Source organism: Psammomys obesus, unplaced genomic scaffold (genome assembly GCF_907164565.1).
Source record: "Psammomys obesus unplaced genomic scaffold, mPsaObe1.curated_primary_1811, whole genome shotgun sequence".
In the NCBI taxonomy this organism is placed as follows: domain Eukaryota; kingdom Metazoa; phylum Chordata; class Mammalia; order Rodentia; family Muridae; genus Psammomys; species Psammomys obesus.
The window spans coordinates 2,260,605-2,279,239 of NW_026590767.1; the positions used below are offsets into that span (position 1 = coordinate 2,260,605).

The 18,635-nt window shown below is 48.7% G+C and overlaps 1 protein-coding gene across 4 annotated transcripts in view; it reads left to right on the top strand.

Annotated features, from left to right (window-relative positions):
* Tacc2 (transforming acidic coiled-coil containing protein 2) overlaps positions 1-18,635 on the top strand; it is a 177,681-nt gene that overhangs the window by 130,369 nt on the left and 28,677 nt on the right. For all 4 annotated transcript variants that reach the window (XM_055608977.1, XM_055608980.1, XM_055608978.1 and 1 more), the window contains 2 exons: positions 3,242-3,378; positions 13,904-15,203. In XM_055608977.1, the coding sequence (XP_055464952.1) occupies positions 3,242-3,378; positions 13,904-15,203 (1,437 nt within the window). The remainder of the gene's footprint in view (positions 1-3,241; positions 3,379-13,903; positions 15,204-18,635) is intronic.

The window sequence follows — 18,635 nt, forward strand, 5'->3', positions numbered from 1 at the left end:
GTTCCATAAATGCTGGCTGTTGTACTTTTCATATAGAAGCATGTGTGTGTGTATGTGTGTGTTATATGTATGCATGTATTATACTCTTGCTTAATGTTTTGTATTTATCCCTACATACATGCACACATACATTATACTCTTGGTATTTACTTACATGGTATATATAACATTTTCATATCCTGGTAAACATATTTCCTGAAATGTGAGGGGTTTTAGCAAATTGCAACATCGTTTCTCCTTCCGATACATATTTATAACAAATTAATCTCCTTCCCTTTTCCATTCTGAAAGTGTCTGGAGTCTCAGCTGTGTAATTATTTGTTCTTTGCTAGGAGAAAACAGCCACTCCGGGACTCCAGCAGTGGGGCTTGAGCTGGAACCCCACCCAGCCGCTCTATTCTTGTGCACAGACTGTTGGTGGGCGGACTGCGGAAAGCCTCGATCTTGGAAATGCTTTTAAGCCCCTGGGAAACTGAACAGGGAGTAAAGAGCGAATTTTTAAAAGCTGCTATCTGCCTCCTCTAATTAACTTGCTCTCTGCTCCTGGGAGGTAGTGTGGAAATACGCAAACGAGGCCAGCGGCTCCAGAAGTGCCATTCTGCTGGCCCACGGCGGCCTTCGGTGTTTTGGTGCACACAGTTCATAGTAAAAAGACCACGAGGCACAGCGAGCATGGTGTCCTTATGGGTGATTGGTGGCCCTCTGAGCAGGTGTGCAGGCTGGCAGCTGCCGCAGTCGGAACCTCATTGGACTTCACTGCTAGGGTGCAAGAACACCGGGCCCTCCTTGTCACTTGTGCTATTGAGAAAGACCAGGGCTCTTTATGTTGCAAAGCCTTGAGTTGCCAGTGCCCAGGGTTGCAGAAGCAACAGGACAAGCTTTTGATCCTCCCCACCCCCTCTGCATCTCTAGATGCTCACAGCATTCCTTGCCAGGAGTCTGGGAAAGCTTTCTTTTTGGTAGTAGCATGAAAGAGATCTCAAGAGATACTGGCAGGAACAGTACAGGTAGGGATTGGGGCTATTTTTTAATGGAAATGGCTTTTAGCTCCTGGCAGATGTGGTCCTCAGTGGAATGGGCCTGTTGGATGTGGGCAGCAGGGAGCAGCAGTGGGGACTTCAGGCTGCTAGCTGCCCAGGGAAGCTCCAGAAAGAGACAAGTTGACTCTGTGTGTCTCCTGATGTTTATGCTAGGGAGAGGACGCTGGTTCCCAGCACTACATCCTGGGCCTAGCAAGCTGTTTACTTGTGCGGCCTCCCTGTGTTCTCATACTCCTAAAACTTCACCTACCAAGTTCCTTCCAAGTATACATGAGACTTAAAATTTCCCCATAGACAAAAGCTAAGTCCTTTAACATATATGAGTGTAAAAAAAACAACAACCACAAGCAGTGCCTTTCCAGTTATATTTTTGAGGATTAAGTATTTATACAAAGTTGTCCTTAGCTTGTTGGGTCCCATCAAAAGCAGCTCTGATTTTTATTTATTTATTTATTTATTTATTTTATTTATTTATTTTATTTATTTATTTTATTTTATTTTATTTTATTTTATTTCTTTGAGCCCCTTCAGGGCCCCGGCATTGTAGGTGTCATGCTTAGGAATGTGGACAACCTGACACTGACAAAATGAGGCTCTTATACGAAGTTGTAAAAGAAAGAGTGACATAGTTGTTCTTTTTGATTTAGGTAACTTTTTGGGTAGGGTTTCATGTAGTCCAGGCTGGCTCCAAAGACTATACGAGGTTGATGATGACCTTGAACTTCTGACCCTCCTGCCTTGACCCCTTTTGTGCTAGGACTGTAGGCTCACGCCACTATGCCTGGTTTATGTAGTGTTAAGGGTTGAACCTGTGGTTTTGTGCATGTTAGACAATAGCACGGCCCAAGTGTGCCATGTCCCTAGCCCTTGATGGAGACATCTTAAAGGGAGTTCACCACATGGCTTCTTTCCTGGGTCTTAGTAGACAGCAGTTGCTTGCTGGTACTCTGCTGGCCAGTTGATAGGCTTTAGAAGAGTTGACATCTGCCAAGGTAACTGGTCCTGTGACCCCAATGGAGCTGAACAGTTGTGAGCATCTCAGTGATGCCCCTGTGACCCAGTGCATTGACTCCTGCCTGGTATGCTATGTTCTGTTTCCTCCTGCGTCAGGATTATAAATCTTCAGTAGTCATCCCACGTATCCACCCTCTTGGTAGCTAGCCTCCTCCTTTGTTGCCAGTGATCAGTTGGCATCTGGGCACCATGGAACTGTTCAGAGATGGGAGCCCGCATGTTGCTGCTCTCCACAGTGTCCGTCCTCACAGGTGAGGTTGGCCTTGGTTCTGAGGTCATCTTGAGCCAGTAAACTGCTCTCCTCTCTGTCTTGTAGACAGTAGGACTTATAACTGGGTTCCCTATGCCTGTGGCTGAGATCAAGTAGCTTGGGGGAAGCAGGAAGGGCAAAGACCATTGGCAGAGTTTTCTTGTGCCCAGGCATGGCTTTTCCACTGACTTCTTGTTACCAAGAGAACCTTTCTGTGGTAGGCTTTTGGCCCAGGTCTCTGTGAGAAGTCACTCCGTTGCAGGTAGACTTCCATAGGGACCACCAAAGTCTGTCACTACACCACTGAGGTGTGGCTGGCCGTGCTTTGGGGCTTGGCCTGGCATGCCCTCCACTGGCAGGCTTCCTGGCTCTCATTCACTCACTCCACAGATGGTCACTCACTGCCCTCCGTCTGGGTACTATGTAAAACAAGGCCAGCCACCTGCATGGCAATTTCAGCCCAGTACAAGAGACCAATAAATCTCTAGAAGCACAGGGATGGCGGGGAGTGGAAAGAATGGCAGGCTGGGGTGGGGAGAGAATGAATGAGATGGAGTTGATGAGATGAGGATCCTAGAGGCAGGCTGGAGCCATTGTGGTGGTGAACATAAAAACAGTTTCTCGATCTGTTAGACTGACTCGGTGCCAGATAGTGTAAGCTTACCCAAAGATCCACTGTGCGCGAATTCTGTCACTACGGTGGACATGTGTCTTTCAAGTAGAGCTTTGTTCAAAGAGTGTGTCATTTGATCTCAATGTCGGTGGCCAGATTCACCCTAGTTCCCAGGGAATTATGCTTTGAGGTGATGACACACCTCAAACTGAATTGAGCGTTTGCCCCACATCTGCTTGGTGCAGTCAGAAGGCCATCCACGCCTTCTTAGCAGAATCTCTACTCAGCACTGTCTCACCTGTTTTTCTTATCTCTCTCCATCAGGAGTTCCGACTCTGAGGAAGCCTTCGAGACGCCGGAGTCCACGACCCCTGTCAAAGCTCCACCAGCCCCTCCCCCGCCACCCCCAGAAGTCACTCCAGAGCCTGAGGTCAGCACTCCACCGGCCTCAGAAGAACCAGGTAACCAAATGTCAAGAGTCACAGGCTCTAGGGGACAGAGTTGGCTGTTGGACAGTCCACAGCCCACAGCGGCTGGAGCCCCCTTCTCTTGACTCTTTATGCTGCACTGGTTCCCGTGAAGTCTGTGAGTAAACAGAGTGGGTTGTGCTGTGTGCCTCCTGGAAGTGTTTCTGTGTTGCTTGGGTTCTCTGGTCCCTACCCTTGCAGGCTTGGGTAGGTTTGAGGGTTGTGACAGGTTTCCAGCAGGATCTTAGATGCCACTCTTTGACCCCTTCTCCCCTACGAATGATGATGTGAGACAGCTCATTTCACTCTGCACTTGTGAAAGGACAGGCCCACCAGGCTGAGGGATGGGGGCGGGAGTGTCAGCACACAAGTAAGAAAAGTTAGTGCTGGGTGAGCCCTTGGTACGTGGGGATTCCTGGGGGAGCGGGAGGTCAGAACAGATCTCAGGGCACCTGCCAAATAGATGGTGTTCTGTGTGCTTCCCCATTCTACCAGAGGAGATGGAACCACCTCTGATGGGAAGTTTAACATAAAGTTTGGAAAGAGACACAACCTGCTGGAGATGGCCCACGGGAACCAAATGCTTAGACCTGGAGAGCAATAACCCCATTCTGTCCTGTTTAGGCCTCTGTCCTCCTCAGTGACAAGTATACAGAGTCAGTTGCCTTGAGACCATGTCCTTAATCTTCCCAATGCTGCGATCTTTTAACACAGTTCCTCATCTAACCATAGAATTATTTTTGTTGCTACTTCATAGCTGTCATTTGCTAGTTATGAATTGGAATGTAAATATCTGAGAGGGGACCCCTGTGAAAAGGTCATTCAACCCCCTAAAAGGGTCGCAATCCACAGGTTAAGAACTGCTGCTCTAGACCATGCACTAGATGCTGTGGGCAGTCCCATCCAGGGGCCACCTCTTCTATCCTAACCCTGTCTTCCTGATGTCCGCCTTTGTCTAAAGAGGGACCATGTGTAGACTTGAGGCTTGCGGGCTGAGAATCCACAGCCTGGCTGGAGGTATTCCCAGTGGGGATGGAGCTGGTAGTGGAGGAGGACAGGCCTGGGGCTGGGCTGACGCTTGCCCTGGCCACAAAGTAAGCGCATTGTAACTTAAAATGACATTTTGGTCCTGATGTTGATGTTAAAAAGTGGATGCATTTTTTTTTCCCCTGCCAGTTTACGCAGGCCATTGTTTCAGAAGTATACACAGCCCCAAGCTTTAGTCTTAAAGAGCTGGGGTGCCTTGTGCTGGGGAATAGAGCAGGGCAGTTTTTGTGGGACTGGGTCCTTCACTGAGGGCAGACAGGTATGCTGTTTCTCCTTGCATGCGCTCCTCCGCTGAGTCTGTGTAGACACTGGCATGAGAGGGGAATGGGTGTGTGTGTGTGTGTGTGTGTGTGTGTGTGTGTGTGTGTGTGTGTGTGTGATTGTCTGAATTAAGGTGAAATGGAGCCAGAGAACTATCTGCAGTTCTGAGACTCTCGTGTCCCTTCCTTTGTTTTGTGTCATAATGGACAGAAAAAGGTACTTTCCGTATCACTTTTACAAACTCACCCCTAGTTTTTTAGTGGAAAGTGGCTGAGTAACAAGCATCTTGTTCTGAAGGCAGGTACAGAGAAGGTCACTTTCGTGGCCCTTGGTGCGTCTTCTAAGGGTCCCTGCCCAGTGCTCTGACTGCCCCTAGGAACCGTTACCCACCACTGAGCCATCCTGTCCTGCCCCATAATAAACTTTAGACAGCTGAGTAGTTGTACCACATAACAATGGGACACAACCTCTACTCCGTCTGCTTGGAATCAGGTGCTCAACTGTCTGTATCTACCACCACACACTGATCCAAAGGGCAGTGGGGGGCCACAACCAGTCACCTCGGAGGACACTGAGCCCCATGATCTGGAAGCATGTGATGGTGTCTCCTGTTCATCATATACAACTTCCTCCAAGATGGTCTCACATCCTGGAATGGCTGCCCCAGCGGATAGAAAAAAAAGACAGGTGACCGAGAATCTCTTCTGTGGAGACAGCTGATTGGTGCTGTGATCATCTTTGTGTTTTAGGTTGTGTGGCCCATTAATTCTGTACTTTGCTTCTTTCCTGCCTCGGCTATATCCAAGAACGGCCCAGGCAGTAACTAAGGACCATTGAGTCCCTCATGTACAGTTTTTCCCAAAACAGAAAGAATGCTCTAAGTCATTATTGGGATAAGTGGAAATGCTTGCTATTATTATCCTTTGAAATGAATCCTAGCCTTGACTCTCCTTCAGCCTTTAACCCAGCTACGAATGCAAAGCTGTCTTTAGAATAGTCAAAATCAGAGCAAAATGTTCTGCACCATGCTTGAAGCAAGCAGACACAGAGTGGCACAAAACATCAAGTGCCTTTGTGTTCCAGTGGGCTCCATCAGGGCAGACTTGGGGGTCTTTTGTCCTGGAGAATGAACTTTGAAAAGCTCTGAGGTGTGCGTCAGACATGCTAGATGTCTATCCCAGTGCAGACAGTAGGTTGGAAAAATCTATAGGTCTGGCCGTGATGCTTTGGAACCTCACCATTCAGAGTCTGAAGCATAGCCTGCATTCCAAATGAGTGAGTCCTGTCTAAAAAAAAAAAAAAAAAAAAAAAAAATGAAGCAATAGATGGAACCCCAGAGCACTGTGGCACAGGAACTCTGTCCATCAGGTATAAATGGCAAGCTTTCACTTATGAGGCTCTGGCCTCTCAGTCTTCATCTTGGTGGGGTGCAAACTGTTAGGGAGTAGCAGTTGCCTCAGGACAGTGATGGCAGCACCAACCACTCCCTAACTTCTTTTTCAACAAAGCAGAGACTTATCTCCATTCTTAAAAACAAACACACACGGCCCCACCTCTCACTTAAATGACTGTTCACAAAGGAATGAACATTGTAGAGGCTTAGGAGAGAACCTGTGTGCACATGGGTGGAGATGTTAATTGCCACTGAGTCACAATCCCTTAGAACCTTTGGTTATACCCCTTGGCATCTTTGAACAGGGACTTTACCAATCTTCTTTGAAAACTGCAGTGAACCTGTCAGTGTGAAGATTACATCAGGAGACTGGAGCTGGGGATTGTTTCTGCATGAAGCAACCGCCTCCTTGTCTTGGGCTGTACAAAAGACCATCTGATTTGTTGCACATGTCGGAAGCTGCCCCCCCTCCCATCTTTTCATCCATTCCGCAGACCCACAGGGGCCCTGTAAAAGCACGAGAAGGCACTGTGCTGCTTGCGTGGGTCTCCCTGGGGAGAGAGGGGGTTTGTTCTGAAAACCATGGGAAAGAAAGGGCAGGAGAGGAAAAGCTATTGTTTATAATTCCTCCACAGAGTTCCTGGAATGTCACTAAAGGAGCCCAGGGCACCACAGGAAATAATAGACAAGACCTTTGACTATGAGCACAAACACCGTTTTCCCTCCTGGAAACCTGTTTTACAAAGCAGTCACTTGCTGTATGCTAGGTCCTTCTGAGCGTGTTTGTGCTCCATGGCACAGCAGGACAGGATGCTGAGTGCCCACCTTGCATCTGTCCCCATCTGAGGAGCCTAGTTTTCCTGTGTATAAATGAAGGTAGCAGCCTGCAATCTCTGAAATCACTGCCCTCTGTGGGACGTAATTTTCACCTGATTAAAAATTAGCTTTGGCTTATGCATCTTCCCTGTGTTAGGCTTGTACTAAGACCTTTGTCTGCTTCATGTCCCTCTTGGATGAGAGAAAATTATCCCTTATTTGAACAGCATCCCTTCCTTTGGGGTCACAGACCTTCCCTGTCCTGTGGTGTGTGAGGGGCTCTGGGATGGGGAGCCATAGCTTCTAGCTCTCCCAGGCAGTGTCACGCAGGACCTACTACGTTTGAGCTCCTGGACTGCTGCTGTGCTTCTTGCCATGTAGGTGCTGAGTCGTGCCTATGCCCACTGGCACTCAGCCATGGGCTGAGCAGCTCTGTCAGTTGGTCCTGAGAGCTGCAGCCTGAGCTGGTAGAATGGTCAGGTGGCAAGGAGTCAGGTACATAGTGGGAGAACTGAGGTGAGTTTCTTGCCCATCCTCACTGGGACATCCTTCTCACAGTGACAAAGCTTGTCTACTCATTCTTGCTGATGATGATTGGATGATTGTCTACTCATTCTTGATGGTGATTGGAACTGGCCAGTGCCCTGTGTCCCTACACATTTCCTCCTGCTGGGAAGAGGTAGCCTGTGGGTCTCTTGATTTTAGACTGCTTCTCTCAATGTAAGCCACCAGCAATGCTTCTGTCATCTCTGGGTCCACCACAGAGGGCTTGTTTCTGTACATGCTGGCATTTGCTTTCTCCTCCTCTGAAAAACCCAAGCATGACTCAAAGCTCCCTGGTATTGAGGTATTCCTCTTGGGGTGCAGAACAGTAGGTGTCATGGGCAGGATCTGAGGGGCTGTGGCTGTTATTTCCTGGTCCCGACTATGCCCTGTGCTGGACATTCATGTGTCCTTCCATTCAATCCTCATAGGAACCCCTGGATTACAACAGCAGCACATTTATGAAATAACTTTCCCAGAATGCACAGCCTCAGCTTCCGCCAGCCTTCCTATGGACAAAGTAGCATGGACAGCTCTGGTTCTGGATAGTGACGTTGAGGTTTTGGAGGTTGGATTTACAAGCAGCTGTGTCCTCACATGGCACATAGGACAGACAGGCTCCCTCTAGGTAGTAATCCCATTCTGAACACTCTCCGTAAATTAATTACCTCCCAGAGGGTCTGGTCATACCTTGAGAGTGAGACTCCTGCATGGGTGTTTCAGGGATTATAGGTGCTTAGGCTGAGGACACAAGCTGAGGACCAGGGCTTTTCAGAGCTGGGTCTGGGTTCTACAAGCACAGGGCCAGGTGGCTTTCCTACTCTTCCTGATGTGATCATTACTGTGTACCCAGGTTTCGGGAACCAGTGAAGCTGGAGGGACTCGGATGTGTCAGCATGCACACATTCCCCATGTTTAAGGAGAAGGGCACGTGAGTCTCTTGCCCTGTGGTAGGAAATGTGCAGGCAGAGAGCAGCCACTGAGCAAGGGGTGCATATGCCCACTGCTTGCTGCCAGTTCAAAGCCTGCTTTACCTCAGGCTGGCAGGAGGGTGGGAAGTCGTGGCTGCATAGATAGGTGAGGAAATCAGGGAGCACTACTCTGCCGTGTTCACACAGCCCTTGGAAACTTAGGTGGGAACACCAAGATGTGGTCTTTAGATATCTATTTACTTCTCTGCAACCCGGAGAGTCCTGAAGCAGGTCCTCATCCATAATCCTACTGTAAACCCTAGCAGCTCCGGGAGTGCCAGTGAACCAGGGATGCCTAGGTCTCAGGTAGGTAGCTCAGTCCATGGTTCCCGGGAAGGACAGGATCAGTTGTCCTGGCACAACATTTGATCGTTGTCTTAGGGTTTCTGTTGCTGTGATCATGAATGGAAACCAGAGCAGGAGCCTGGGCAGCAGGAACTGAAGCAGAGGCTGTGGAGGAATGCTGCTCACTGGTTTGCTCCTTGTGGCTTACTCAGCCTGTTTTCTTACAGCTCTCAGGACCACCAGCCCAGGGATGACACTGCCCACAGTGGCCTGGGCCCTCCCAACGTCAATCATCAACTAAGAAAATGCCCCCCAAAGCTCGCCAATCATATGAAGGCATTTTCTTTGTTAAGTTTCTCTCTTTGCTGAATGTGGTGGCTCACACCTATAATCCCAGCACTCGGGGAGGCAGAGGTAGGCAGAGGTAGGCAGATCTCTGTGAATTCGAGGCCAGCCTGGTCTACAAAGTAAGTCTAGGACAGCCCAGGCTACACAGAGATGAAAAACAAAACAAAAAAGATTCCCTCCTTCCAGATATGTCTAGGTTTGTGTTGACATGATAAAAACCAAACTGCACAGTCATTATCATCAGTTGTATGTTTTGAAAGGTGTCCTGGGATGGACTGTAGTGAGCACGGCTGAGGAGCTTTGGTGAAGGACACTGAGATGTTATGTTACAGTCTTTCAGCCACTTCTTATTCAATCCTGAACCCTGGCAGTGCCTTCTCGAGTCGGTAATCCTGGTGGCCTGTCTTCAGCATATCAAGGGGACACTTTAAGAAAGTATACATTTCTTTAGATGTTTTTGTTGTTTTTATGAGTATTTTGCCTGTGTGTGTGTGTGTATGTGCACCATGTGTTTGCCTAGTATTCAAGGAGGTCATAAGGAGGGGGGTCAGATCCCCTAGAACTGGAGTTATGGATGATTACGAGGCACCTTGTGGGTGCTAGGAACCAATCTTGGGTCCTCTGCAAGAACAGGAAGTACTCTTAACCACCTGTTAGCTCTCTGGCCTCTGAAGGGAGTGCTTCTATCTGGCTTCATTCCCTGCTCATGTTGAAGGAGAAGGATGGAAGGGAATGATGTCTTTGAAATGACAACAGAATCTGGAAGGGATAATGAGTCAGTAGGCAGCCCCTGGGGAAAGAGAGCAAACAGGATAGAAATGGGATATTTGTTGTGCCTGCGGTAGAGCTGGGACCCAGCCTAAGCTGCCCAGGTTCCAGCTCAGTGACCACCTTCTGGTAGGACTGTCACCACAGAGGTGCTCCTGGATTCTTGGAGGTAATGCCATTTGTTCAAAGCCCCATAGAGCTCTCAGCATCCTGAGTGCCATGTCTCTTAGCTTCTCACAGAGTGGATCCTAATAAGTCTGCTTTTCATAGAATTTTTCCAGCTTTCATCCCAAATCCTTGATCTCTGGCAAACCTCTGGGACTTAAGTGAGGTCTGAGAAGAGACTAGAGTAAGATGGATACCCAGGAACAGTGCCCAGAGCCCTCTTCCCCAGGCAGAGGTTCTTAAGACTCAGCCATGTCTTCCAGAAAGAAGGTGCCTAGGGCCTCTGCCACTCTTGCTGACCCATTCTGGGTTTAGTTTCTTGAGCCTTGTGTTTTGGGCCATATCCAAGGAGGGCAGTAGACACTGTAGACCTGACCCTGTCTGAGCAGCTTCACTCTCCAAGGCAGATCTCCACAGGGAGTCCAAGATCAGCCCCAGGACTAATTCTGCTCTATCTGAGCTCACCCTGAACCCTCAGGCCAAAGTATTGCCTTACAGAATGAGACAGAGGTGGTAAGATTAAGAAGTAGGGGCTGGAGAGATGGCTCAGTGGTTAAGAGCACTGGCAGCTCTTTTAAAGGACCTGCCTTCTGTTCCCAGCATTCACATGGTAGCTCACAACTGTCTGTATCTTCAGTCTCAGGGAATCCAATAATCTTATTCTGATCTCCTCAGGAATCTGGTACATATGTGGCATACAGACATACATGCAGGCAAGATACCTCTATTTTTTATTTTAAAAAAGGAACTAGCCCCAAGCTTCCCTGACCAGGACACTTACGTGTGACACCTGTTAAAATGGACCTTCAGAGCCTTGCCTCTGCCAATATATTTAGGAAGGGATGGACTGATCAGTAGGTGGGTAAATGGGAATGCTAGGTTTTGATGAGTGTCCTGGATGTATTTTAGGGTAGAAAAGTATGGGAAGTCTTGAATTTATCATATGCTTGCACTGGGTCTCCTACAACTATTGGTGAAATGCCACAAGAGTGCCAAGTAATATGCTGTTGATCTCCCTCAGCCTGCTTAAAAAGGAGAGTGTTCCATATCTGTGTACTTAGATGGTCTGCAGGCTTGATTTATTGATCATCCTGAGCATGCCAGGATGCCAAGGCTTCATTCTAGCCATTGCATCCCTGCCTGGAGAGAACTCACTGTGCAGGAGGCCATCTCCAGTGTCATTTGGGAAACACTCCAGCAAGGCTAAGCAATGTGGCCTCTGGTGAACGTAGGTGGGCGGACAGTCAGGTGGATGATGCCACTTGTCAGCCTGATCTCTTTCCTCTAATTCCCTCTTGTCTCTGACTATCTGCTTTGTGTAGGTTGTGTTGCCCAGCACTGATGTTACAGGCTGATTTACAACCTGTTAAATCCCCATGCTGAAGCCTTCACTCCTGATGGGATATGTTAGAGATAGGGACTTTCAGGTGGTAATTAAGGTTCTGTGGGGCCTTAGGGTGAGACCCTGTAACAAGAGGAGACCTCAGGGTTACATTTGCTCAGAGGAAAGGCCATGTAAGGAACAGACCAGACCGATCACCTGAAAGCCGAGGAGAAAGGCTCCAAGAGAGGCCACACCTGCTGATGCCTCCATTGTGAAGGTGATGTTCCAACCTTGGAACTCAGAACGGCAGGAAACACATTTTTGTTGTTGAAGCCACCCATTCTTGGTTGGTGAGGGCAACTGGGCTGATTAGCATAGCCTGGAAACCTCTGGGGACTCGTCCAATGAGCGCAGATGCTGTTTTTCCCCACGACTGAGCTACAGTCTAGAGCCAGGGCTCAGTGTGCCCAGGCCTATACCAGTCAGTGCCAGGGACATGCTGATGTGGATAGATTGGCTTGTAGTCCCATCTTTCCTTGCCTCTGTATTCAAGGTATACCCCATAGTGACCAACGTTGGGAGTACCTCAGGTTTGGGATGAATGAAGTCTTTATGCAGATCTCTGTGGCTATGTAGAAGTCTAGTGGGGACCCAGCTTGCTTGCCTTGCAAACCAGGGCTTGCCTGTGACAGTGACATGGAGAGGTCATCCCAACCTTGTGATGGATTGGAGGGAGCCATCTGCTGTGAGAACCACTCCGTGGAATAACAGCTCCCAACCACGGACAGAGTTAGTCCTGGGGACAGGAGGCAGTGTCTGGAGACATTTTGTTACAACTGGGATAAAAGGTGCTACTGGCATCTAGTAGGTCAAAGCTAAGGATGAGGCAAAACATCCTTAGCTGATATGCCGAACATGCTGGCCCTCCACAACAAGGGATTGCCCCCAAGCATCCTTTGGGCTGATGATAAGAAACCGCAGTAAGACTGGGTTTCTTTGCCCATGATTTAGTTAGGGAAAGCCAGGGTAAGTAGACAGGAAGGCAAAGCAGATGTTATGCTGCATATCTACTGACTGTTGCGTGACGTGAGGAAAACTGCTGACATTTGAAGGTTGCCAAGGTGATGGAGCAGTTTGGAAGGGAGGGTTGGCAATGAAGAGTCTATCTACAGAAGTGAAAGAATGATTGAGGCCCCTCTCCCCTGCTGTCAAAGCCCATGGGAGCCCCTCAGCATCTCTGGTCTTCTGCCGTCTGCCTTCAAGAGCCGTCACGAGGCCGGAACACCAGGTTGCTTCTTACTGGAAGAAGCTATGCTTGAAGGCCCAGGGGCCTTAGAAAAATAGCAATCTCAGAAGCAGGAAAGGCAGACACCTGTTCTGAGATGGGAAGGAGTCTGTTTGGTGATGATGGGAAATAATTTGGAACAAAGCCAGGGCCAGAGGCTGCAAATGGTTGTGTGTGTGTGTGTGTGTGTGTGTGTGCGCGCGCACATGCGCGCGCACGCGCGTGCGCCTAATGGAGTAAGAGTTAGGGAAGAGAGGGAAAGGTCCAGAGCCAGGGCTGACTTCTAGACTTACAGGTAGCCTTCCCCAGGGTGCTCGCAATCCAAGGGATATTTATTAAGCTTCTGAGAGAAAATTTTACCAGGCTGGAAACAGAGGGAAGCAAGCCCTTTTCTGAGCCTGGTTTATCCATTTCCTTGTGCTGTCTTCTTCTACTTTATCAGCCAGGGCCCAGACTGCAACATTTGCTTGTGACCAAAGTGAAGAAGCTTTGTGAGAGACTGACCCCAACAGCAGAGAGCATGGGTGTCTCAGAGTGGGCTATTTTTATAGAACCAGACTCATCATTATGTTTCTATTACCCCAGGGGTACTCCTACCCCAGAGCTTCTTCTGTCTCTTTGTTTTGTGAACTGCCTGGTGAGATATAAACAAACCAGAGAGGGCACTGATGACAGACTCAAAGTACCATTCCACCAGAGTCCAGCTTGGCCTTACCTGCGGAGTGTGGGTAACCCCCAAACAGCTAGACCACAGGAAGTCATCTTAGCAAGAATGACAATTTCTCCATAGCTACAAAGATAGAGTCCTCCCTTCAGCTGGCATTGCACGCTCTACCATGAGACCATGTGTAGCTTGGGTAGGTGTGATGGGACCCTCAGGTCAGGGTCCAACGACCCTTTTCAATCCCTTCATCATGAGGGACTGTCATCAGGCCTGATCTTGAGATTCTCTTGCAAGCAAGTACTTGCGGATGCTTTGGTGGTGATGGTAATGGCTGCTAGGCTGGGAGGAAAAGCCTTTATCTTCTCTGATTGTTGCTCAGATTCCTGGCATGACCCCAGTCAGGGTCAGGCACTTGGTAAAGTGCTTTGGAATGAACCATGCGGCTTTTCCTTCATCAGCCACCTGACTCCCATAGTCAGGGAGGGAACTGAGGGAAACCTGTCCAGGGTCTGGAGCTGATGATGTCGTGAAACCAGGTTCTGTGGGGTGCCCATCTTTAGAGTTTATCGACCTCTGCTGTGGCACAGGATGAGAATTGTTCCCAAGTGCCCCGTGTCTTTTTGTGACAGCTTTGTCTCCATTTCCTCAGGATGCCTCTCTGAGCCGGTTATCGTTCCTGATGGCCCTTGCAGCGAGTCCGTGGAAGGAAGCCCTTTCCGTCCTTCACACTCCTCCTCGGCAGTGTTTGATGAAGACAAGCCGATAGCCAGCAGTGGGACTTACAACTTGGACTTTGACAGCATTGAGCTGGTGGATAACTTTCAGAGCTTAGAGCCCTGCTCTGCCGACAGTAAGGGTCAGGAGTGTAAGGTGAGCACACGGAGGAAATCCACCGAGTCCGTGCCACCCTCCAAGTCCACGCTGTCCCGCTCGCTCAGCCTGCAAGCCGGCGACTTTGACGGTGCTTCTTGCCCGGGCAGCCCTGAAGCTGGGGCCCCTGCCACAGATGTGTGTGGCACGGGATCCAACAGCGCTTCCAGCACCCTTAAGCGAACTAAGAAAGTACGGCCGCCTTCCTTAAAAAAGAAACCGGCCAGCAAGAAACCCACGGAAACTCCCCCAGTAAAGGAGACCCAGCAGGAGCCGGGCGAAGAGAGCCCCGTGCCTAGCGAGGAGCACTTAGCGCCAGAGACAAAGCCGGAGTCGGCCACACCCGAGGGCCCTGGCTGCACCTTGTCAGAGGAGGCGTCCCTGGAGTCTGCCGCTGTACCCGCGGCCACCTGTCCTCTGACTTCGGAGAGTACAGAGGACATTAGCCCTCTGGTTTCTGGAGGCAGCAGGGTGCAGAACTCACCCCCTGTGGGGAGGAAGTCTGTGCCTCTCACCACAGCCCCTGAAGCAGTGGAGGTGACCCAGCCGGACACTGGGGGGCAAGAGGACTTGCCTGCCAAAGGCCTCTCAGTGAGGCTGGAGTTTGACTATTCTGAGGACAAGGGTAACTGGGACAGTCAGCAGGAAAACACCCCTCCCACCAAAAAGATAGGCAAGAAGCCAGTTGCCAAAATGCCCCTAAGGAGGCCAAAGATGAAAAAGACACCCGAGAAACTTGACAACACTCCTGCCTCACCTCCAAGGTCCCCTACTGAACCCAGTGACATCCCTATTGCTAAAGGTACCTACACCTTTGATATAGACAAGTGGGATGACCCTAATTTTAACCCTTTTTCCTCCACCTCAAAAATGCAAGAGTCTCCCAAACTGCCCCAACAATCATACAACTTTGACCCCGATGCCTGTGAAGACTCCCTTGACCCCTTTAAGACATCCTCTAAGACCCCCAGCTCACCTTCTAAATCCCCAGCCTCTTTTGAGATCCCAGCCAGCACCATCGAAGTGGATGGGGATGGGTTGAATAAACCCGCCAAGAAGAAGAAGACCCCGCTAAAGACGTAAGTTCAAGGAGGGACGTGGGAGGACTCAGAGTGGGTGTGTATTCGTTGCTGTGTCTTTTAGTCCTGTGCCTGGAAAATCCCCAGCTGCCCTCATCCTGCCCCCTGTTGCTGTAATGACACCATCTTTGTGGCTGTTTCTCCAAGTAGGCAGGATATACGTTTCTTTTCCCCCTGCAGCCTCAGCGGTATCATCTTCCCATCGAGGAACCCAGAAAGTCTGTGATCTTTTGCCTTAATAAGTCAGTGGCTTAAAGTTTTATGTTTAGCCAATGATGACCTTTCAACTTCAGAGGAATGTGGGAAGTTCCATAGACAAGGAGCAGGCCTGGCCACCTTCCTGTTTGTGGCTGAACTATTCCCTGGTTAGCATACGCTTTGCCTTTGGATAAAATGGGATATACACCCTGCAAAACACTGTTAAGATGTACAGCATTTATTTCTACCTGCTTGTGATTTTAACTCAGGGACATCATTATGGTACCAGGCTGCAGGAGGCCCCTGACAGAGAGCGGCTTCTTGCCCTCTGACGACCCTGAAAGAAACAGGCTCTTTGTTGCCTTTAGTCATCTTTTTCAAATAAGGCTTGAAAGTCTCTGTAAGACCGGAAGAGATTGGTGCATCCTGGATGGGGGAAGCAGACCCTACAATCCCTAAGTTTTTGTGGCTTTTGTCCACAAACACTTGCCAAAGACACTGCCCCTAGAATGCCTGTGTTGGTGCCCTGGCACTCATCCAACCTAGTCTGCCATAGATCCGTTCCTGAGGACCAATATCCTGAGGACCATGTGCAAGGTTCTTATAGATATCCTGGCTCTCTTGGAAGTGTCAGCTGTAATATAATCGGGTGGAAGAGACTAAGCCGCACCCCCGTTCTGAGGGCAGTGGACCAAGCTCCAGTACTGCCCTTCTGGTTCTACTTGGTTTGAATAAGACAAGGAGACCCATCTGTGTCAAATATCTGAGAATAACTAAGGTTCGCCAAGAAGGTGTTCTTTAGCAAGCAGGCATTGGCTTTGGATTACTGTACCACCAACTTACAGTAGTTGAAGGACATTCTGGCTCCATGGACTTTTTAAAGCTCTTTTCCTCTATCGGGCCCTTCTTGAGATTCTGTAAGACTCATATAAATATGGTTCTAACCATATAGATATATAGATATACATAATTTTAATTTTTGTTGAAAATAGATTTTTTTTTTATACAGTATATTTTGATTACAGTTTCCCCTCTCCCAACTCCTCCCAGACACTCCCTACCTCCCCACTCACCTAAATCCACATAGAACTTTATTTTAAAAGTAGAATAATAAAGCTGGCTGTGGTGGCGCACGCCTTTAATCCCAGCAGTCTGGAGGCGGAGGCAGGCGGATCTCTGAGTTTGAGGCCAGCCTGATCTACAGAGTGAGTTCCAGGACAGCCAGAGCTACGCAGAGAAACCCTGTCTCAGAAAAAAAAAAAAAAAAAAAAAGGAATAATAATACCCACAAATGACTGCACTTCAAAGCCACCACTTCTCATCCTTGTAAAGTGAGTGACCTGATAGCCACTCCCTTCTGACCCAAGATAGCATAGTACATCCCCAGTCACTTTCTCCTTGGAAGGTTGGGGAAGCTGACCCTGCATCCTGGTCTCACCCTTTGTACCTGTGGGTCTGCTGGTTTGGAAGATTACCACGCGGAGGCAGAGCTTAGGTACCAGCCCTCCGGATGGCCAGATGCTGGAGAGGAAGCTGTATCCCAACAACCCCTTCCCAGAAGGCTGCACTGTTGCATCATGGAGCAGAATCCGCTATGGATGGCTGCCGCATCCTAACTCATTAGTGCCCAGTGCCTGCAGATTTATCTTTTTGTCAGTTCCTCTGTCTGTCTCTCTTCTTTGTCTTCTTGTCTTAGGATGGTTGAAGATGTGATGTCTGTGTGTTCTCTGTTGTAAGTAAATTTAATGCAATCTGCCTCTTGCACCCAATGTGGGGCTGCTGCCTTGTTTCTGCTTGCAACCCCTTTCCCTTTCCTCTCTGTGCTGGCTCCTGTATTTCTGTATAGAGCTTGGATGACTGACTGATGGGTACAGGGCTCCCCTGAAGTCAAGGTTCCTTTTCTGTTTCATCGTGATTAGCATGAGACTGCCTGGCTGTGAAAAAATGTGATTAGCCAACAGCTGCCTGCTTGTTGGGAATGGAACCCGCTTGGTATTTTGTTTGTTGGTTGGTTGTGGGTTTTTTTTGTTTTGTTTTGTTTTGTTTTTAATCTCCATCTGAAATATATACATTTTAACTTTGCATTTCGTTCTTTTGTTGTAAGTAGGGCTTGTGGGTGATTGCTTGCAGTCGCAGGACACTTTTGTATTAATCACTGCATGAAGCCTGGCCAGAGACCGCTAAAACCAGTTCTGGTTATACTGTGAAACACAACCATTGGGCTCTTCCAAATTCATGCTTGTAAAAATCTAAGAGAATGTGGGATCAGCTCAGCGTGGAGCCACCCTGAGATCCATTGCCAGAGTTCCTTGGGTCATGTCCCTGGTCACTTATGTCTAATCTATGAGTAGCTTTCCCAGGCATCAATGCAACTGGCCACCTGTGTGCCTCTGGTGCTTTGTACCTAGGGCCAGGGCAGGGCTCAGGGCTCTGAATCTATGTGCCTTTCCCTGCCCTTATGGGGGAAGCTGGCCTGGACCCAGGCTTCTGGCAGCCCCCTTGGGTAGCATGAGTCTCCTAATTCTGTCCTACCCAAGCAGCTTCTTTAGTATTTTCAAGTCATTCAGCAACTATGAAACAGTTATATATTTATATGCATGAATAAATATATGCTTTATGTTGGGGCTGGACTGTTTTTATGGCAAGTGCCATAAATGCTATAAATAACCATTTATGGTCTCTATATTTTTGTAATGATCAAATGCCATTGTTGGAGTGTTTTATTTGAGAGTACACAAGGAAGGACCTTGGGAGCCAGATTTCCCTACCTACTTAGCTAATATGGGAAACAGGAGTGTGATGGATTTAAAGGGAGGGACCACGTCTCCTCCACACCTAAGATCGGGCTTTGCCTGGTCCTAAAACCACACTGGGGAGGGATGGAAACCAGGAGGGAAGGACCATTTTGCAGGTTGAGGGCGTTCATTTTTGATTTTAGAAATGACCCCAAGAGCATGGTGATTACTAATAGACCAAATAGAACTATTTATGCTAAAACCCATCCCTTTCTCCTGGGGTCAACCTGACGTCCCACCTTGAATGAAGAAAGAAGAAAGGGAGAAAAGATTATGGAATTTTATCCATTAACCATAGCCAGGGACAGACATAAAGTACCATCTTCCTTGACTCTGCCTTAATTAGCATCCTACCCAGAGTCTTCCAGAGCAGAAGAATTCATTGCGATCTGTGTTCCTGTGCATACAAAGGGCTCATAGGATCCCCACGGGAGCTAGA